Genomic DNA, 22,418 nt, shown 5'->3' with positions numbered 1-22,418 from the left:
ATAAATCCTATGATGGAGATCAAAGTTCCAGAAGTTCAGGAAGGGGGTTGGAGGGAATTCCCATCAATCCTTCCTCTGATCCTAGGGGAGAGGAGATACTGATTCAGGACCCCAATGATGAAGTAGGTCGCCTTGGGGGGGAGGGGGTGTATCCCTGGTAAACATTCTTTGACTGGCTGGATTTTGCTGCAAGGGAGTGGGGAGGACTAGAACCACTTTGTGGGGGTTCTGATGGAGTATCCTTTGTGTCAGGGATAGGTGTGGCCCCATCTTGTAGTAGTAATTCTGATATCTGAACAGGAGAGGATGAAGAATTGCCCTCCTTGTTTTTAGCCAGTAGGGAGATAAAGAACGTTTTCATCAACTCTATCACTTGGTTCAAGGGTGATGTGCCCTTTGGCCACTCAACCTGGTGGTCAGACAGTGGAGGTAGAACATTCTCTTCATAGACTAAGATGGAATCTTCCTGTATATCCTTTGGGCTCTGTAAAATTTGTCCAGGGAGCCTGTTGGAAATTAAGGGAAAATATTTTGGGCATAGCCAAATGTGCCAATGGTGTCTAATAATGGATGCAATCTCAAGTGCTTTGTTTGAAAACTGAAGTATAAACACATTCTTACTAATCTCTGTAGATACTTTATAAGACAGAAGACTTTTATGCAATAATTTATTATTTCAAATTCACATCTGAGATCTTTCAAATTAGGAGTGCTAAGTCAGTCAATTTTTTAGATTGCAATGCATTTGTTTTGAGTTGGATAACTTTAAGAAACAATCAAGGGAGATGATATGGAGGGGATGGAACAACTCCCCTATGAGGAAAGGCTGAAGAGGTTAGGGCTGTTCAGCTTAGAGAAGAGACGGCTGATGGGGGATATGATAGAGGTCTTTAAAATCATGAAAGGTCTTGAACGAGTAGATGTGAATCGGTTATTTACACTTTCAGATAATAGAAGGACTAGGGGACACTCCATGAAGTTAGCAAGTAGCACATTGCTATTACTGGCATCAGTAGCATGGGATCTTCTTGGTGTTTGGATAATTGCCAGGTTCTTGTGGCCTGGTTTGGCCTCTGTTGGAAACAGGATGCTGGGCTTGATGGACCCTTGGTCTAACCCAGCATGGCAATTTCTTATGTTCTTATGTTCTAAATGGGGACTGGTTTGTCTAGATGTAAGCCTTTTTCAGAAGCCTAGATTGAGTCATTGCTTTTGTAACTGGTGAAGGCAAGCGAATCATATCTCCTTCTGCTCCTGTTATCCTTTGTAAATGTATAGAAGTTGATTTTGTAAATAGTTGCATCAGAAGCTCCACTGTCCACTGTCCAGTGCATTAACTATGCAGAGACACTGAAAAAGGGAGCATTAATGGTGTCGAGGCTCAATGCTTCAAATCTATTAGGCTCAATGCGTCAAGTGTTTCTTAACCGGATGCATCAACAATGCTGGAGAGTGAAGCTACATGCTTCTTTTTTTTTTATTATTATTTATGTTTTATAGTGAACCAGTACAAGTGTAACAATACAATAAACACACAAAATATTAGCGGTTCATAGATTTTTCATTACCATCCCTTTCCTGTTACCCCTTATTCCCCCCACACTCCCTCACACTCCCCCATCTTAAACCCCTAGCCTAAATGGATAAGAAGCTATAACAACATTCAGCAAGTGTTCTGAGATCATATACTGTAGGTCGTTAAATGGCAAAGACCCAATTATTAGAGCCAACCACATTTTGAAAATAGCTAAGAATATCATTATTCAACGCTGTTAACGTTCCCATGTAAAATACAGTAGAAAGCAGCTTCTTAAAGGAGTCTAAAGATGGAACTCCCCCCTTCCTCTGATTGGCAGCCACAAGCATTTGTATTAATTTCAACTTCTTTATGGGTCACTCATTTGGAAGTACGGACCAAAGAAAAATCTTAGGGTCATGTTGTATAGTGATACCTAACATATGTGTTATTACCCCTTTTACTACTTCCCAGAAAAGCTGAATTTTCTCACAAGTCTACCATATAAGTAAAAAAGTGCCAGTATTCCCACATAAGCACCAACATAAATCTGACACTGTTGTAACTATTTTGTGCAGTTTACTGCATGTTAAATACCAATGGAACAGGATCTTATAACCATTTTCCACAATCAAGACTGATAAAGAACTCTTAGCAGTTCAATCATTTATATAATTTAAATTCACTTTTCAGGCACTTCAAAATGGATTACATTCAGATACTGTAGGTATTTCTCTGTCCCCAGAAGGTTCACAGTCTAAGAGCCTGATTCATCATGGTATTTTCCCATAAAGCCTTAGTGAATCAGGCAGTACACGTTTGTACCCCAGGCAATGGAAGGTGAGGTGACTTGCTCAAGGTCGGTGGTAGTGGGATTTGAATCTTGGCTTCCCTGGTTTGCAGCCCACTGCTCTAACCACTTAATTATTCCTCCACACATTCATCTCATATTATATTGTCCAAAGCTACTCTCAAATCTCTTTCCCATGCGTATATGTATTTAGGTTTCGCTGCAGGAACCAGGGACAACTTATATATTTTCAGAGCAGAGATTTTTAAATAGTGTTAGAGGTCTTGCCACACCTGCTAGCACCAATTTATTTGATAAAAAATATTTAACCTGTAGCTAGCTACCTAAATCTGTCCTTTTCCCTGAGACCATATTGACTTCCTTTATCCTTCCTCTGATATACTATTCCCTTAGCTACCACAGGAGGGCACCACTTCCAGATAAATCCAAATACTCTCTGTTGTAACATTTTAAAAAACTTATCTGAAAGAGTTATATGCAAAGTTTGAAAACAATAGCTCCATCTTGGCAATAGAGACATCTTAATCGCCGTTATCCTCCCAAATCAGGAAAAGAAATAATGAGACTATAGCTCCAGAACTTTTATTGTTCTATCCATCCAAGGGATATAATTAACCTTAAACTGGGATCTCCAGTCACAGCCAATATGAACCCCCAAATATTGAATATAATCCCAAGCCCAATGAAAGGGGAAGGTAAGTTTCAGGCACTCCACCTGTTCTACTGGGATATTTGTCTCCCACTGTTTAACAACTACAGATACAATAACAAATTTCTCAAGCCAAAGAATGATCTCCTGTTACATGTTTGATTACCAATTCTCTTGTACTTTTGCTTCCTGTTTTTATGCGATCTTCTTCATAATGAGTTTTTTAAATGAGTTACATCCCAGTTCTCCTTTTCCCTGTTCTATGTAAGACTCATATTCAGTCATTTCAATTGTTGTATGTAAACCGAAGTGCTTAGTGACTCTGTCACTAGAACCTCGGTATATAAAAATGTTAAATAAATAAATAATTATATTCAATACTTCCATGATAACCTTAAATCAGAAACCTTACCAAATGCCTCAAGTTCTCTCATTAATACATTGAACAGTTTAGTTACCGAAAACAGGGCTTAATTTGTAGATCAAAAGGAAGTGGAACTGTGGAGCTGGGGCAGGGAAGAGGGGGTCAGAGCCAAATGTGATATGTGCGACAGGGAGGAGCCAGGACCTGCTGTGAATGCTCTCTCCCAATCACACACACACTCTGTGCCAAACACACATTTGAACACACTCTCCCAGTGATCCTCCATCCTCAGCCCCCACCAGTGCTCAATACCCAACTGCTCTTCACCCACCAGAACTCTGCTCCCTCAGGTTCTAGAAAAAAGGTGGCAGAACATAGTTTTGGGTTATTCTCCAGAAATTAAGCCCTGGGTAACAGACAGAAAAAGGCATTGAATTAGCACAAGTTTGAAACATGTGAGCAGTAACATAATAGCCAGGGTTGAAGCTTTGATGATTGGCATTACTGCTCACAAGTTTCAAGCTTGTGCTAATTCAACCCCTTTTTGTGCCTGTTCTTTAGGTTGCAGTGCCTGCTGCAGGACCACACCTTCCTCCTTCTGTTCTCTGCACAATAGGAGGGGAGGGGGCAGAACAAGAGGAGGGGAAAGGCTAAATTAGGAAGCAGAGTGCAGGTGAGATATGATAGAGACCTTCAGATACCTGAAAGGTTTTAATAATGCACAATCGACAAACCCTTTTCCGTTGGAAAGAAATCAGTAGAATTAGGAGTCATGTAATGAAACTCCAGGGACGACGACTCAGAATCAACGTCAGGAAATATTTCTTCACGGAGAGGGTGGTGGGTGCCTGGAATGCCCCTCCAGAGGAGGTGGTGAAGACAAAAATAGTAAAAGATTTCAAAGAGGCGTGGGATAAACACTGAGGATCCCTAAAGGCCAGAGGAGGGAAATGAAGAAAAGAGTGCATGGGGGTAACTTGCCTGTGTGGTGGTTACTACCCTTAACCAATAAGACTTCATACTGTTGATGAAACGCCATTATTGCTCTCGGCTTTTACGGCAGGGGGAAAAGAGGAAAAAGGGAATTAGAAAAATAAAATAATAAAACGTTTCGGACCCAACTCCATGGGGTAGCGGGTGGGTTTCACGAGGACTACATCCTGCTGTCCTGGGATAACACCTATTACAGGTAAGCAATTTTGCTTTATCCCAGGACAAGCAGGATGATAGTCCTCACATATGGGTGATTAGCAAGCTACAGGCTGAGTCATCCTTGTATTGGACCAACAGCGTACAACTTGTGCAACAGGCACAACAACTGGTATACTGTTGGGATAAATGAGGCGGCCTGAAATCACAGCAGGTTGGATGTGGAAGGTGTTGGGATTATACTGGAAATAAGTTCTTTAAGACAGATTGTCCAAAGGCTGAATCTTGTTGTCCTTCCTTGACCAGGCAGTAATGAGCTGCAAATGTGTGAAGAGAGCTCCATGTTGCAGCTTTGCAGATGTCAGCAATCAGTACTGAACGATAGTGTGCTACTGAGGTTGTCATTGCTCTGAGTGCGCTTTTACTCATCCTTGGAGAGAAAGGCCTGCTTTTTCATAGCAGAAGTCTATGCAATCTGCTAGTCAGTTGGAGAGAGTTTGTTTGCCCACTGCCATACCCGGTTTGTTTTTGTCAAAAGTAACAAAGAGCTGGGTGGATTTTCTATGGACTCTAGTGCGGTCTAGATAATACCCTAGCGCGCGTTTATAGTCCAAGGTGTGTAAGACTCTTTCGCCTTGGTGAGAGTGAGGTCTTGGAAAGAATGTGGGCAAATTTATAGACTGACTCAAGTGGAAATTAGTAACCACCTTGAGAAGGAATTTAGGGTGAGTACGGAGGACCACTCGGTCATGTAGGAACCTGGTATAGGGTGAGTATGTTACAAGTGCTTGTAACTCACTAACTCTTCTAGCAGATGTAATAGCTACTAGGAAGAGAACTTTCCATGTAAGAAATTTAACATCGCAGGAATCTGTGGGCTCAAAGGGAGAACGCATGAGCCTTGCCAGTACTACATTAAGGTCCCATTCTGTGACTGATGGTCGCAGAGGGGGTTTAAGTTGAATTAAATCTCTCATAAACCTACTGACAAGGGGTTGCACTGATATCGGAGCATCCCCTATTCCCTTGTGGTAAGCTGAGATAGCACTCAGGTGTACCCTTACCGACAAAGTCTGGAGACCAAAGACCTTTCTCAGTCATGCAGTGAGCCACAACACCGGACTCCAGCAGTTTCAGTGTGCTCAGCACCACTGCAAGGATGGTACATCAGAGTGTTTTTCCACATTTGAAACAGCTGAAATTCCTCCTGTGCTAATTTTCCATAGGCTTTATAAAAGTGAACAGTAGTTAGGTGTGCTTTCTATTTCACTGGTATACATTTGAGCTACATCTTCATGGTGCTAATCATGTATCTATTCTTTTATTCATGTTGTAAGACACATATTCTCCAGTAGTTGAATCTTTAAAATCCCGGACCTGATTTAAAGGAGCTGATAATGCACCTGAATAAACTTAGGATGGCTAGAGTATTCATCTCCCAACTCTATGACATGATGTATAGACACCTGGCCTCCCATCTACATCATTCTCATAGTTTGTCTGATGAAAGTGTGCAGTGGTGTGATTAAAAGTGTGGGCAAGTGTTTTCAACTTCTTACATTTATATCATACTAACATTGTGCTTTGAACATGTTTTGTGTATTTCTTCTGCTAATTCCAGATGTTGCTGATGTCAGTGGAACAACTCGCGTATTAAAAAAGGGATAATGATCCTTAACCAGGTTGTAATGAGACTGATGATTCAGAGAGTTGTTAACATAAAATTCCTCATCATGCACGCATTGGCCTATTTGTTATTATTCAGATTTCCTAAGAGACTCACGTCAAACTCAGGATAGCACATAAGATATTTGGATGAATTTTCCAGATAACTATTTACCATAGTCTCCTTTTTGGCCTCTATGAGTGAATCAAGTCCATATGTTTAGAGTAAGAAAACAAAGATATTCATTCAATACCTTTTGGTAACAGCTGAATCTGCTCCACCCAGGATGGTGGCATGTGGAAGATCTTTTCCACCTCCTCCTCCTCTTTTTCCTGGGAAAGAGAAATGTACTTGTTACTGGAGAAGATACCAACAGGACCAAGCTATCCCTGAACTTCACTTCCCTGTACATACCCGGATCAGTTCAGACGCCTGGGGTTGATTCATTCCTGCCAGCAGATGGAGACAGAGAAAGTTTCACTGACACTGCTTCATAATCCCTGGTGCTACCTGTAGTTCCTCAGTATTTTTATGTCTCTAGTAGATGGTGGCTGGTGCATAAACCTGCAGTTCTGAGGTCTGGTGATTTTTTTCTTTTTGGGGTGTGAGCCTTTCCTCCCAGAGGTGTTTGGGTCCTGGTGGATCTGCCCCTTTTTGGTTGAGGTGGACGAGCTGGAGGTCGGTATAAATCTGGTGGTCCGGATCCCTCCCCTTCATGAGGTTGCTCAGGCGGCTGTAGGCTCAGGGTGGCTGGTATCTTTTTTTTCATCAGCTTGCCTTTCTTTCTTTAAATTTCTGGTTTCAGTCTCTCCTTATTTCCTTTTGCTGAAACTGAACTGGATAGCTCCATGTTCACTGCAGAGGAGAAGCTGACCAGAGTTTTAAAGTTTTGTTAAAAAAAAAAAAAGAAAGAAAAGGTAAGGCTGTCTCGTGGGCGTCTCTCTCCCTCCGGTCCCTGTTTGTAGTGGGTGTGCAGGCTCCATTTTTTGCTCCCGTTCATGCGTTTGTACAGGGCTCGGCAGGGGTTTTTCCCACTGGTTTCAGCATGGTTCGTGGCTCTGCTTGCCGCATGTGTGGTGCAGGATCAGCACAGCTCAGTTGCTTTAGTTTATGTGCAGCCTGTGTTTCGGTGGGGAGAGGGTCCGTCGGAGGCTCCAGTGAATGCGAGAGGCAGGAACCATCATTCGGGCTCTCCCCCGAGGGTTTCTGTGACGCGCCTATGTGCAGACTGTGGCAAGCCTCCGATTTCCTCTGATGCGGGACCAGCGGCCATTTTGGCTCCCCCGGCAGTGCGGTCTGTTCAGATGGATGACTGGGAGATTTGCCTCCGCATCTTTCTCCAGCCCACCCGACCACGGTAGAGGATCTGGTGGGGGGGCAGATGAGGCAGTGCGCTTAGATCTACCAATGCCTGCATCCATGGAGACTGCGCCCTCACAGCTCTCTCAGGCCTTTTCTGCTGATTCTGTTCTGCTGCATGAGGCATATTTAGCTCAGCAGGAAGGTTTGGGTAGCCAGTATCACCCACTAGGGAGTCATAAAGGTGCTCTGGGGCCTGAGAAATCCTGACATTGGAACCCTCCACTGGGATAGCTTTCGCGGCGTCCTGGGTTTGCCAAGGCAGACTTTGATGACTCAGTTGGGTCTCAGTGGGATCCCGAGACACAGGAGGCCTTGTCGCAGGATCAGGTTATTGATCCAGATGACGTCGGCGTATCTCGAGGAGATGATCTACATAGTCTTCCAGTCTCGGAGGGTGATGACCCTAAAGTGCTCTGCTTGTTCCAGAAGAAGGAGTTAGGCCCTTTGATTCCTCAGGTTTTGGAGGAACTAGGGCTGAAACTCCCACAGGAAGACTCAGATGTGGAAGGTGCGGATCCGGTTCTGGATGGGCTTTGGGCTCCCCCACAAGCTTTTCCCTATCATAAGTGGTGAAAAAGATGGTGGATCGAGAATAGGGAGCACCCTTCCCACTCTGGCTTGAGAGATGGCTAAGCTCTATCCCTTGCCAGAACAGACATTGGAGCTCTTTTACCTTCCAAAGGTGGATGTTGCTGTTTCGGTGGTCACAAAAAAAGATAACTATCCCTGTTGCGGGTTCTGCGGCATTGAAAGATGTTCAAGACTGGCCGTTGGAAATTCAGCTCAAAAAGATTTTTGAGGTATCGGCCCTGAGTCTGTGGGTGGCTATCTGCTCCAGCTTCATGCAAAGGGCTTTGCTTGCGCTGGGTTCAACAGTTTCAGAATGGGTAGGCAAATTCGGATATCAAAGCAGATAAAGCAGAGCGCTTGGAGGCGTCAGTTGCTTATATGGCGAATGCCTTGTATGACTTGGTCAGAACTTTCTCCCATATTATGGGTTCCTCGGTTTCAGCCAGGCGGGTATTGTGGTTATGCAACTGGTCAGCAGATATTTTGTCTAAGTCTTATTTAGGCTCTCTAACTTTTAAGGGGCGCCTCTTTTTTGGTGAGGATCTGGAGTACTTGATGAAGGATCTGGTTAAGAATAAGGTACATAAGTTGCTGGAGGATAAATCTAAGGGCAAGCGGCCTTTTCAATCTCAGTTGCGTTTTTGGGATATTAAGAGGTCGTGTCATGCGAGAGGAGCCCCAGCCTTACAAAAGCAGTTCTCTTCTCGACGTCAGTCCTGGGGGCAGTCCTTCTGAGGCGGTCGACGGCCATGCAGAGCTTCCTCCAATAGTGAAGCTGCTGGAGCCAAATCCTCACAATGAGGCGAGGCTGGTCCACTCCGCCGATCCTTTTATAGGGAGTCGCCTAGCACGATTTTACGGGGAGTGGAACAAGATCACTCAGAATAGTGGGTCCTCAGCGTAATAAGAGATGGTTACGCATTAGAATTTGATCGGTCTGTTTGCAATTTGTTTTTAGTTTGCCCCTCTGGGTCATTGGAAAAACATCAGGTGGTCCGGGGGACGTTAGACAGGTTATGGGCCTTGAGAGCAGTGGTTCCGATTCCACAGGGTGAATGAGGCAAAGGTTGGTATTCCATCTATTTCATAGTTCCAAAGAAAGAAGGCTCTTTTTGCCCCATTCTGGATTCAAAACGAGTGAATGTGGCGCTAAAAGTCTTACTCTAAACATATGGAAACCCTGCAGTTGGTAATCGCAGCGGTGCACAAGGACGAGTTCCTGGCTTCTTTGGATCTAACGGAGGCCTACCTACATATCCCCATTCATCCGGATCACCAGTGGTTCCTGAGTGAGTCCTGAGTCAGCATTTCCAGTTTCCCCTTTGGGCGGCCACAGCGCCCCACACATTAACCAAGATAATGGTGGTGGTGATGACGTTGCAGCACGAGGGGTCCTGGTGCACCCTTATCTAGATGATTGGCTCATCAGACCAAATTCGGACGTCGCTTGTCGTGCGGCAGTGCAGAAGGTAATCACCATCTTAGGATCTCTAGGCTGGGTGGTGAATTTGGCGAAGAGCCAGCTGATCCCGTCTCGGACCCTAGACTACTTGGGGGCTCAGTTCGACACACTGAAGGGCAAGGTATTCTTCTCGGAGGAGAGAGCCTGCAAGTTACAGATGCAAGTCTGGCATCTGTTGGCTTTGCAGATTCCCAGAGCTTGGGATTGTTTGCAGGTTCTCGGCTCGATGGCCTCAACGCTGGAGTTGGTGCCTTGGGCTTTTGCACATATGAGACCGCTACAGAGAACTCTGTTGGCACAGTGGAATCCATTGTTGAAGGAGTTTCATGCGCGGGACAGTCTGGCTTGGTAGCTGCAGTCATCCAATCTGGTCTGTAACGTCGATCTGGAGGACCTGAATTGGGTAATTCTTACTACCAATGCCAGTCTTTCTGGTTGGGGAGCAGTATGCCATCAACAATCGGCCCAGGGTGTTTGGTCGGCAAAAGAAGCCTCTTGGTCTATCAATCGCTTAGAGACCAGAGCAGTGCATTGTTTGTTTTTCTACCTTTGGTTCAAAGCCACTCGATGATGGTCTTGTCGGACAATGTGACGACCGCAGCATATATCAATCGGCAGGGAGGAATCAAGAGTCATGCAGTGGCCCAGGAGGCTCAGGAGTTAATTCTTTGGGAGGAGCAGCACTTGATCCAGATAGTGGTGTTTCATATCACAGGGGTCGAAAACGTCCAAGTGGATTTTCTAAGTTACACAAAGCTAGATCCAGGGGAGTGGGATTTGTCCAAGGCAGTGATGCAGCTCATCCGAGAGAGGTGGGGCTGTCCCCATGCGGATCTAATGGTGACGCGTCTCAATACAAAGGCATCTCGTTTTTTCAGTTGAAGACGGGAGTACAGGGCTGAAGGGGTCAAAACTCTGGTAATAACCTGGCCTAGGACGGGTTCTTCTTTTCATATTTCCCCCTTGGCCTCTGATAGGCAAAGCATTGCGTCGGACAGAGAAACACCCAGGAGAAGTGATGTTGGTAGCCCTAGAGTGGCCTTGTCAGCCATGGTTCGCAGATCTGGTCAACATGGCAGTGAACGGACCATTATGCTTCAGTCATCTTCCTCGTCTTCTTCGGCAGGACCCCATATTTTCAGACCAGGCAGCCTGGCTTTTGAGAGGCAGCATTTGAGACGAGGCGGTCATAACTACTTTTCTGCAAGCTAGACAGACGTCAACTTCGTTGTCATATATCAGAGTCTGGAAGGTCTTTGAGGCATGGTATATAACTAACGGGGTACAGGCCTTACGGTCTTCGGTGTCTCAGGTTTCCTCTTTCCTTCAAGAAGATTTGATCAAAGGCCTAGCTTTCAACTCCCACAGAGTACAGGTAGCAACTCTGGCTTGTCTACGTGGTAGAGTTGAGGGTCACATGTTGTCCTCTCATCCCGATGAGGTTCAATTTCTTCTGTGGGTTAATAATTTGCACCCTTCGTTTAGAAGAGTTTGTCCATCCTGGAATCTTAATCTCATTCTCCGAGGTTTGTGTGAGCCACCTTTTGAACCTCTCCGCAGAGCGACTCTTAAGGATTTGACCTTGAAGGTTGTTTTCCTGGTAGCCATTTGTTCTGCGAGGAGAATCTCTGAGTTGCAGGCTTTATCTTGCTGTGATCCATTCCTTCAGATCTCAGACTCAGGAGTGTCCTTGCGGACAGTTCCCTCGTTTCTTCCTAAAGTGGTATCGGCTTTTCATGTTAATCAAATGGTGGAGCTTACGGCTTTCCCGGAATTGGATGCTTCTGTACCTCATATGTGCAGGAGCTTAGGCTGTTGGACATCCGTAAGACTTTGATGAGGTATCTCAAGATAACGAATGATTTTAGGAGATCTGATCATCTGTTCATTTTATGGAGTGGTGTGAAGAAAGGTACCCAAGCTTCCAAAGCTACCATTGTAGGGTGGCTTAAGGAGGATATTGGGTCAGCAAACGTTCTCAAAGGCCATCAGATGCCTGAAAGTTTGAGGGCTCACTCTACACGTTCTCAGGTGGCCTCATGGGCAGAGGCCCAGTTGGTTTCACAACAAGAAATTTGTAGGGCGGCGACTTGGAAGTTGCTGCATAATTTTGCAAGGCACTACCGTCTAGATGTAGGGAATCCGGAGTCTCAATCTTTTGGCGAAAGTGTCTTGCGAGTGGGATTCTCCAGGCCCCACCCTAAGTAGGGAGCTTTGGTACATCCCAGGAATCTGGGTATGTACAAGGAAAGGAAAATTGGTTCTTACCTGTTAATTTTCGTTCCTGTAGTACTACGGATCGGTCCGGAACCCGCCCGATCTTGGAGATGGAAAGTCGTCCGCTCAGCTGTAAGTTTTAAGGCTATGGAATACAGACTCGTTGGAAGACTTTTTTCAAGTTTTTATAAGTTTTACAAGTGTTTTGTGCTTGGGTACAGATCAATACTGAGGAACTGCAGGTGGCACCAGGGATTATGAAGCAGTGTCAGTGAAGCTTTCTCTGTCTCCATTTGCTGGCAGGGATGAATAAACCCAGGAGTCTGGACTGAGATCTGTATTACTACAGGAACAAAAATTAGCAGGAAAGAACCAATTTTCCTATCGCTTCCAACAATCTGATTTAACCCTGACCAGGTCTGGATTTGTCAATAGGAACACTAGGCCTGTGCCTAGGGCAGCAAAAATTGGGGGGGAGTGGGGGGGAGTATGCTAACTGAAAATTTGCTGTCTTTCAGCTGTGCTGAATCACACTCAGCAGAGAACAGCCCACTGCTTCCTACTCCAGCTCCTCTCCTCCTAGTGTTCAGGGAACAGGAAAAAAGGAGGATGAGCTTGCAGTAAACAGATCAAAAAGGGATCATTTTGGGGAGATTAGGAGGGGCAGTATAGAGGTAACTGGAGGGTGGGAAGAAAACCTGGGGGATGAGAGGAGGACAAGCTGCTATGTACATCTCTGTGAGAGAGATGGGAACAAGGATAGGGGGGCACTGTTCATGTGTGTGAGAGAGAAGGGATTGGTTCCAAGTTAATATGTATGTCATAGTGGGTGGGTTGCTAGAGAGAGCATGCAAGAAGGAGCAGGACTGGAGCATGGTAAAGACACCTCCCTCCTCTCTTTCCACTCACTGCTGTTAGGATTTGTGGGTATGTGGGCCCCTGGGCTGAGGTGAGAGATGGTACCGCCCATAGGGAGGAGCCCGTGAGCCTCACTGTTGGGAGGCGAAGTCTCAGCTGTGAGATGTGTAGAGCAACAGGTGCTGGAAAGAGAGATATGAGGCAGAAGCAGCTAGAAAGAGTGACCCCAGGTGGTGGAGTCACAGAACGTCAGCGCAGGGAGCTGACGCTAGTACTAGCTTGAGAGTCCTTGAAACTTTATTAGAGAAGTCGAGTGACATTGTCCACGGAGCAGGGAGTGTGGCAGAAAGACACACAGGCGCTGGGGAGCTCCAGGGTCTGTTAAGTGGGGTATATCCACGGAGACGTCCTCTGTAGTGATGAAACGGCAATGGTCCGCAGAGCAGGGTACACCGGAGAGGGTCCTCAGTAGAGAAGATACGGCAATGGTCCGCAAAGCGGTGTACACCGGTGAGGGTCCTCAATAGCGATGGTACGGCAAGGATCTGCAGAGCGGGGTACAATGATGAGGGTTCCTCAGTAGCAATGGTATGGCAATGGTCCACTGAGCGGGGGTACACCGATGAGGGTTCCTCAGTAGCAATGGTACAGCAATGGTCTGCAGAGCGGGGTACACTGATGAGGGTTCCTCAGTAGCAATGGTACGGCAATAGTCCACAGAGCAGGATACTCACTGTAGCAGAGTGAAAGTTCCAGAGAAGGCCCCAGGGAACTGAGCAGGCAGAAGTCCTAGGTGGAAGGCCCTCCGAGGAGCGGATAGCCAGAGACAGGAATGGCCCTGAGGAGTAGGTACCCGGAACGTCTCACGCCAAGGAAGCAGGAGTTGGAACAAGAATCTGTAGCGAGCGAAGCGGATTCAGCAATGAGGGAACTTGTTGCCAAGTCGTAGGTAGGCAGGACCAGCCGGCTTAAGAGTCCTTGAAGAATGACGTCATCCGAGGGGGACGCCCCCGATGTTCCTGCCATGATGTGCATAAGGATGGTCCGATAGCGCGCGCCTAAGGGACTCCAAGGGCAAGATGGCGGTCGGCAGCGTCCATGCCGTCCAGGGGAGGCCCGGGAACCAGGGCGTGCAGGAGTCAGTGTAGGCAAGCAAGAGGTGAGCAACAGTGGTCGCAGCTGTCTGCGACCGATGGGCGTAACAACTGCAATTCAAAATCTTTTGATCTTGGATTCTATCCCCCAATATCCTGGAAACTCCCTTCCTACCTCTCCCTTCTCCCCAGATCCTGGAACTCACTCCCCAACTCTTCCTATTCCCTTCTCCTCTTCCTCAATCCAAGAATCTGCCTCTCTCTCCCTCTTCTTCCCTATCTCAGTTTCCTAATTTTCCCCATCCCTAGTCCTCTTTTCTTCTTAAGAACATAAGAAAATGCCATACTGGGCTGGGTCAGACCAAGGGTCCATCAAGCCCAGCATCCTGTTTCCAACAGTGGCCAATCCAGGCCATAAGAACCTGGCAAGTACCCAAAAACTAAGTCTATTCCATGTAACCATTGCTAATGGCAGTGGCTATTCTCTAAGTGAACTTAATAGCAGGTAATGGACTTCTCCTCCAAGAACTTATCCAATCCTTTTTTAAACACAGCTATACTAACTGCACTAACCACATCCTCTGGCAACAAATTCCAGAGTTTAATTGTGCGTTGAGTAAAAAAGAACTTTCTCCGATTAGTTTTAAATGTGCCCCATGCTAACTTCATGGAGTGCCCCCTAGTTTTTCTACTATCCGAAAGAGTAAATAACCGATTCACATCTACCCGTTCTAGACCTCCCATGATTTTAAACACCTCTATCATATCCCCCCTCAGTCGTCTCTTCTCCAAGCTGAAAAGTCCTAACCTCTTTAGTCTTTCCTCATAGGGGAGTTGTTCCATTCCCCTTATCATTTTGGTAGTCCTTCTCTGTACCTTCTCCATCGCAATTTTATCTTTTTTGAGATGCGGCGACCAGAATTGTACACAGTATTCAAGGTACGGTCTCACCATGGAGCGATACAGAGACATTATGACATTTTCCGTTTTATTGACCATTCCCTTTCTAATAATTCCCAACATTCTGTTTGCTTTTTTGACTGCTGCAGCACACTGTACCGACGATTTCAATGTGTTATCCACTATGACACCTAGATCTCTTTCTTGGGTTGTAGCACCTAATATGGAACCCAACATTGTGTAATTATAGCATGGGTTATTTTTCCCTATATGCATTACCTTGCACTTATCCACATTAAATTTCATCTGCCATTTGGATGCCCAATTTTCCAGTCTTACTGCAATTTATCAAAATCTGCTTGTGATTTAACTACTCTGAACAATTTTGTGTCATCTGCAAATTTGATTATCTCACTCGTCGTATTTCTTTCCAGATCATTTATAAATATATTGAAAAGTAAGGGTCCCAATACAGATCCCTGAGGCACTCCACTGTCCACTCCCTTCCACTGAGAAAATTGCCCATTTAATCCTACTCTCTGTTTTCTGTCTTTTAGCCAGTTTGCAATCCACGAAAGGGCATCGCCACCTATCCCATGACTTTTTACTTTTCCTAGAAGCCTCTCATGAGGAAATTTGTCAAACGCCTTCTGAAAATCCAAGTATACTATATCTACCGGTTCACCTTTATCCACATGCTTATTAACTCCTTCAAAAAAGTGAAGCAGATTTGTGAGGCAAGACTTGCCCTGGGTAAAGCCATGCTGACTTTGTTCCATTAAACCATGTCTTTCTATATGTTCTGTGATTTTGATGTTTAGAACACTTTCCACTATTTTTCCTGGCACTGAAGTCAGGCTAACCGGTCTGTAGTTTCCCGGATCGCCCCTGGAGCCCTTTTTAAATATTGGGGTTACATTTGTTATCCTCCAGTCTTCAGGTACAATGGATGATTTTAATGATAAGTTACAAATTTTTACTAATAGGTCTGAAATTTCATTTTTTAGTTCCTTCAGAACTCTGGGATGTATACCATCCGGTCCAGGTGATTTACTACTCTTCAGTTTGTCAATCAGGCCTACCACATCTTCTAGGTTCACCGTGATTTGATTCAGTCCATCTGAATCATTGCCCATGAAAACCTTCTCCATTACGGGTACCTCCCCAACATCCTCTTCAGTAAACACCGAAGCAAAGAAATCAATCTTTCCGCGATGGTCTTATCTTCTCTAAGTGCCCCTTGAACCCCTCGATCATCTAACGGTCCAACTGACTCCCTCACAGGCTTTCTGCTTCGGATATATTTTAAAAAGTTTTTACTGTGAGTTTTTGCCTCTACAGCACTCTACAGCACTCCTCCTCCTTTCTCCTCTCCCATTCCTGATCTTTCTCCCTTGCTTTCCCCATCTCTTTGGTCGCCTCCCTGTACTGATTCTTGAGATTACTTTTCTTCATTAATAAAAATAAAATAAATTATACTAATACATATACTGTAAAACTAATTTAGGGGATGAATAAACCCAGGAGTCTGGACTGATCTGGGTAGGTACAGGGAAAATGAATTTATTTTTATAATGTTATATTAAAGATGGAAATGTATGTTTCAGAATTTTTTAATTTTTTCCACAGAATCTACCCCGAGTTGCCACAGGAAACTGAAACCAGGGGACTGTGTCTTAGAGACCTTCTGCTCCCTATTGTTCAACCTTGGGGGAAGGAAGGGAAGAAGGGTTCAACCTTGGGGGAAGGAAGGGAAGAAGGGGGCAACAGTAGCAACAGTGCCTAGGCATGCCAAAATCCTAAATCCATCTCTGACCCTGAACCCAACCGGAAGGAGTACTATCTCCTGAAGTGAGAGAGAGAAATTTATATCCATAAAATCTAGGTTTTATTAGCTATACCACGAGATTCAGTCTCCAAATAAGTCCTAGGGTTTCTTCTAGTATGCTAGAAGAGGATTCAGTCTCAGTACTCATTCAGCTGTGAGCATCTTCCCAAACTATAATGCCTTCAATAGACCCGACCCCCCCCCCCCCCCCCCACCTTAACATGGACAGCAGAGAGATTTAGTCTCGATATTCACTTGCTTAGCTTGGGGCTTATGTTACTAGAGGCCCTGAGATGCTTCATGGTATAAAAATTAATTTCAAATCATTGAGAAGATTTCAAGTCCTGTAGGGAAAAGTCAACACACCAATTACTTATAACAACACTGTTCATGCTCTGCTTGTGGCATACCTGAAAAATTAAGATTGTTGGTGAAGGTGTATTGTGTAAACAACCATTTAAATAAAATATAAAAGCAAATCCCTTCCAGAAACAAGATTTTGAAGAACTTACTTCACCGGTCTCATCATCTGCTTCATCGTCTTCCTCCGTTTCAGGAATTGCCAGTAGAGGCTTATCATTGTCTAACAGCAAGAATTCCCAGCATGCAGGATCACCCAGATCAAAGGTAACATCCTAAGCATCAAGGAAATGCATTATTAGCTGAAAAGGCATCTCTTGTAGACCTACAATGTATTTATTTATTCTAAACTTACCTTTCCAGACAAGGCTCAAGGCGATGCACAGCATAAAATTACAATACAATAATATAATTACAGTACATATATTGAGTACCCATTTATTTATTAACAGTTTGTACATCACTTTACAGATAAAACTATCGCCCAAAGCGATGTACAAAAGATAAAAATTAACATAGCAAGTTTACTACAACACCACGAAATAATAAGATCAATTAAAACACAACAGTACATAAACAGCATAAACATATACAGTGCAGCTCATCAATTAATTTCATCTCCACCCACTTTTTTACCTTAAGAACACATTCTGTCACAGAAATCACATTTTATCTCAGAACTATAGGAGCAATACCACTATTAGCAGACATGAACCAAGTTTTTAATTTCTTCCGAAATTTCTTTAAATTCATCTCTTCCCTCCCTTCCAGAAGTAGTCTGACTGTTCCACAAACTTGGAATGACAGTAGAAAACGATCCTCTACCCCAGTGGTTCTCAACCAGTGTGTCGCCAAGAACACGCAGGTGTGTCGCCACACTTCCCGGTCCCCCGCTGACCCAGCTGCTCCCTGGTCCTCCTCCGCCCAGGTTTAAAATGCTGTCAGCCCGGGCGGAACACGGCAGAACAGCTGGAGTCAGCGGCACTGGCATGATCTCTTCTTCCCACCCATGCCCCCGAGGCCCGAAAGAGGAAGTGGTGAGCAGCGGGTGCGTGTACGGGAAGAAGAGACCATGCTAGTGTGGTCAGTGTCAGCCCGAAGATCAGAAGAGAGGAGCGGCCTGAGGAATGAGCAGCGCAGCTCGGAGAAAATGAAGAAGAACATCAACCCCCGAGGCCGATGGGACTCCTTTCTCCACAAGGGCAGAAAATGAAGGAGATTAGGGTTGGGAGGAGGCTGCTGCTGCCGCTAGTTCCGGGGAGGGAGAGAGAGTGAATGAGATCCTGTGGGTGTTTGTATGTGAATGATTGAGAGCCTGTATAAGTGAAAGAGAGTATGTCTGTGATTGAGAGCCTGCCTGTGAGAAAGAGAGCATGAATGTAAATGTACGATTGGGAACCTGTATGTGTAAGTTTGTGATTGAAAACATGTCTGTGTGAAAGAGTATGTGTGTATGATTGAGATCCTTTGTGTGTGTGAGAGATCATGTGTATGTACGATTAAGAGCCTGTGTGTATAAGTAAGAGAGAGAGCATGTGTGTCTGTGTCTGACTGAGAGCTGGTTTAGGTGAGGGAGCATCTAAGTATGTGATTGAGAGCCTGTGTGTAAATGAGAGAAAGAGAGAGAGCATGTTTGTAAGCATGTGAATGAGAGTCTGTGTGTGTGAGAAAAAGACAGCATGTATGTGTGTGATTGAAAGCCTGTGTGTGTAAGCGGGAAAAGATAGACAGCAAGTGTGTAAATGTGTAATTAAGAGCCTATATAAGTGAGAGAAAAAGCATGTGTATATGTGAGTGACTGAGAGCATGTGTGTATAGGTGTGTAATTGAGAGCCAGTGTGAGAGAGAGCGCTGGTATGTGACTGTGAGAGAGGAGAAAGTTCCAAGCAAACCACCCCTCCTGCTAATTCAAAATATTCTCAGGACACCTGGATATCAAACGTTCCCAGGTATGCAGAGCAAAAAAATTTTGTATCCTTATTTTTCATTACTGGGTCTTTGTGTCTGCTATTTTGAAATATTTAATTGGTATTTAGAAATTTTTTATATGAGTTTTTAATTATTGGATATTCCATTCATCAGCTGTTTCAAAATTTATTTATTTATTTATTTAGCGTTTTTCTATACCGGCATTCATGATTAGAAACCACATCATGCCGGTTTACATAAAACAAGGGGTGAGAACAAGAAACAAAAAAAAACAAGTGCAAGGAGAACAAAAGTTACATTACAACAGGGTCTTAAAACTGGGAAGAGAAATTAGAATAAGAGAGCCGAATGGTAGGGATTGAAATATTTACATTATTTACATTATGATATGAAATCTATTGTATAGTTTGCTGTCTCTTGTAAAATTGCTATCATTTAGATCGGGTCTGGGAAGGCTTGTTTAAATAGCCAAGTCTTAAGCCTTTTTCTAAAAGTCGGTAGGCATGGTTCTTGTCTCAGCTCCGGAGGGATAGAGTTCCATAATGAAGGGCCGGCTGTGGAAAAGGCTCGGTCTCTGAAAGTTAGGTAGTGAGTGGTTTTGGTTTGGGGGACATGGAGTGATCCTTTGTAGGCTTCTCTGATGGGCCTGGTGGAAGTGTGTTGTCTGAGAGGAATTTGTAAATCGAGCGTTGTTTGATGATGTATGGCCTTGTGGATAATAGTGATGGATTTGTGGATGATTCTAAAGTGTATAGGCAACCAGTGCAGGTTCTTGAGAATGGGGGAGATGTGATCTCTTCTCCTGGTGTTGGTCAGAATTCTCGCAGCTGTGTTCTGGAGCATCTGAAGGGGTTTGATGGAAGCGGAAGGAAGACCTAGTAAGATAGAGTTGCAGTAGTCTATCTTAGAAAAGATAACTGCTTGAAGGACCGTTCTGAAGTCTCGAACGTGCAGGAGCGGTTTGATTCTTTTAAGTACTTGGAGTTTGTAGAATCCATCTTTAGTAGTTTGTTTGATGAACGATTTTAAGTTGAGATGGTTGTCGATAATTATTCCTAAGTCCCTTGTTTGGGTGGTAGGTGGGTTGGTTGGAAGACTCAGAAGTGGGTTACTATTTTCAGGTGAGATGATCAGAAGTTCCGTCTTAGCCGAATTTAATATCAAGTTTAAACTCGATAGGAGGAGATTGATTTCTTTAAGACAGAGTTCCCAGAATTCAAGAGTTTTGGCGATGGTTTCATTGATAGGGATCAGGATCTGCACGTCGTCCGCGTATAGGAAGTGGATTAGTTTCAGGCGGGTTAGTAGTTGACAGAGCGGAAGGAGGTAAATATTAAAGAGTGTAGGTGAGAGGGAGGAACCCTGAGGAACTCCTAAAGATGAGGAATGTCGGGAAGATTCCTTGTTGTGGATCTTTACCTTATATCCTCTGTTGCTGAGGAATGAGTTGAACCATGATAGGGCAGTTCCTGAAATTCCTATGTTCGACAGTTGGTTGAGGAGGGTGGAATGGTTGACAGTATCAAACGCAGCCGAAAGGTCTAGAAGGATGAGTAAGAAGGATTGGCCTTTGTCTAGTCCCATGATGATGTTGTCAGTCAGGGATATGAGTAGAGTTTCCGTGCTTGATGCTTTACGGAATCCATATTGAGAAAGGTAAAGTATTTTGTGGTCTTCAATGTAGTTGGAGAGTTGAGTATTGACCAGCTTTTCCATTATCTTGGCAATAAAAGGAAGGTTTGAAATCGGGCGAAAGTTGTTGGGGTCTTTATGGTCAAGATTGGGTTTCTTTAAGAGTGGTTTTAGAGAAGCTAGTTTAAGTTCTTCTGGGAAAATTCCCTGGGATAATGAGCAGTTTATGATATCTGCCAGGGTTTTGGAGATTGTTTCCGGTATAAGAAGGAGGAGCTTTGTAGGTAAGTGATCGAAGGGGTGGGAGGAGGGTTTCATTTTCTTAAGTAACAGAAGGATATCAGAGGCTGTGATGGGTTCGAAAGATTCCAAGGAGGTTCCTTTGTTTAGTATCTGTAGATCAGCGGTGAGAGGATTGTTACTAGGGGTCAATCGCTTTAGCAGGTTAGATATTTTATCTTGGAAGAAAGTAGCTAATTCCTCGGCTTTGGATTGAGCTAGGTCTATGGGTATATCTGGAGTGTTGATGTGAGTCAGGTTGGATACGTAAGCGAAAAGAGCTTTTGCATCAAATACAAGGTCATGTATTTTGCTCGCATAGTAATCCCTTTTTGATTTTAGTGTGGAGTTCTTGTAGTGATGTAAAGCGAGTTTGTAAGCGGCTAAGGTGCTGGGGCTTGGGGCCTTGCGCCATTTGTTTTCTTTGTGTCTAAGGCTCTGCTTAAGCGTATGGAGGTTGTTTGAGAACCATGGTTGTCTTTTTGTTGAGTTTGTGTTTAGTTTTTTTGCTGAAAGAGGACATAGTTTGTTTGCTACTGTCTCGGTGATGTTGTTCCAGGATAGGATGGCTGAGTTAGGGTCAGAGAGGTTAAGATGGGGAAGCTCTGAGGTGAGCTGGTTGTTGAGGTCGTTAGAAGAACAGGATTTTCTGTATAGAAATGAGGATTTCGGTGGGGGATTTTTTCTGAATTGTGTCAGGGAGAAAGTGGCGGTGATTAGTGAGTGATCTGACCACGGGACCGGAGTGCAAGAAGGAGGGGACGTGTATTTGATTCCTGCGTTCACGAAAATGAGGTCCAGGGTGTGGCCGGCTTTATGGGTGGGCTTGTTAACAATCTGATTAAAGCCCATAGCTGAGAGGGCCATGAGTAGAGCCTCGCAATTGGTGGTAAGAGTAGGGTTGTCCACATGTAAATTGAAATCTCCTAAAACAATAGTCGGGGAGTCTAAATTCAAGTGTGTTGTTATGATTTCTATCAAAGGGGAGGCATCTGAGTCCAGGAGACCCGGAGGGGCGTAGACGAGTAGGACTTGGAGATCGGCTGTTTTGAAAAGTCCTACTTCAAGTTTAAAATCTGATTTGACTGGAAGCTGGGTGAATTTCAGCTCTTTTTTAGCTGCCAAAAGGATGCCCCCTCCCCTTTTTTTGAGACGGGGGAGGGAGAAGAAGTCGTAGAGATCGGTGGGGAGTTGGTTTATTATTGCTATGTCTGTTGGTTTGAGCCAGGTTTCTGTTATGGTGCATATGTCTGGGTTGGAGTCCAAGAGATAGTCATTGAGGATCAGGGATTTTTTGGTGAGAGATTGAGCGTTGAATAGCGTAAGGGAAAATAGTGTTAGACCTAGTAGTTGTGCGAGAGGAGAAATCATAATAGGTATGAGGGCTGTGTAGTTGCGAGATCTTTGTGTCATTGTGGTTTTTCCTGTGTGGAGGAGGTTGTGTTGAAGAACTGGGATAGGAAGTTTCAAGGTCATTCTGACCTGAAGAATTAGGGATGTTCAGTTGAATTTGAGTGCGTAGATAATTGTGTATGTAGGTAAGGTGGATGCTGAAATGGCTGACAAACGTTGGATCAGACTGGGTGAATATTGTGATGATGAAAGCTAGTAATGTTGGGTGAATGCTGTTTTGATGAGAGTTAGTAACGCTGAGTGGATGATGTGCGGATGAGAGCTGGTATCGCTGGGTGATTGCTAGTTGAATGCACTAGACTGTGTGCCGCGTTGTGGGTCCTGAGGTGGCTGTCCGTTGTGTGTGAGCCCGTTGTGGG

General features: G+C 44.5%; 1 protein-coding gene across 2 annotated transcripts in view; it reads right to left on the bottom strand.

Moving 5' to 3' along the window:
- The window catches only part of DRC7 (dynein regulatory complex subunit 7), a 178,725-nt gene that overhangs the window by 84,710 nt on the left and 71,597 nt on the right, over nt 1-22,418 (bottom strand). For both annotated transcript variants that reach the window (XM_029608921.1, XM_029608922.1), the window contains exons 8-9: nt 16,959-17,081; nt 6,409-6,487 (exon numbers count right to left, since the gene is read on the bottom strand). In XM_029608921.1, the coding sequence (XP_029464781.1) occupies nt 6,409-6,487; nt 16,959-17,081 (202 nt within the window). The remainder of the gene's footprint in view (nt 1-6,408; nt 6,488-16,958; nt 17,082-22,418) is intronic.

The sequence above is a fragment of the Rhinatrema bivittatum genome, chromosome 7, assembly GCF_901001135.1.
Source record: "Rhinatrema bivittatum chromosome 7, aRhiBiv1.1, whole genome shotgun sequence".
NCBI classification, from domain to species: Eukaryota; Metazoa; Chordata; class Amphibia; order Gymnophiona; family Rhinatrematidae; genus Rhinatrema; species Rhinatrema bivittatum.
This window is presented reverse-complemented; position numbering and strand designations above follow the sequence as displayed.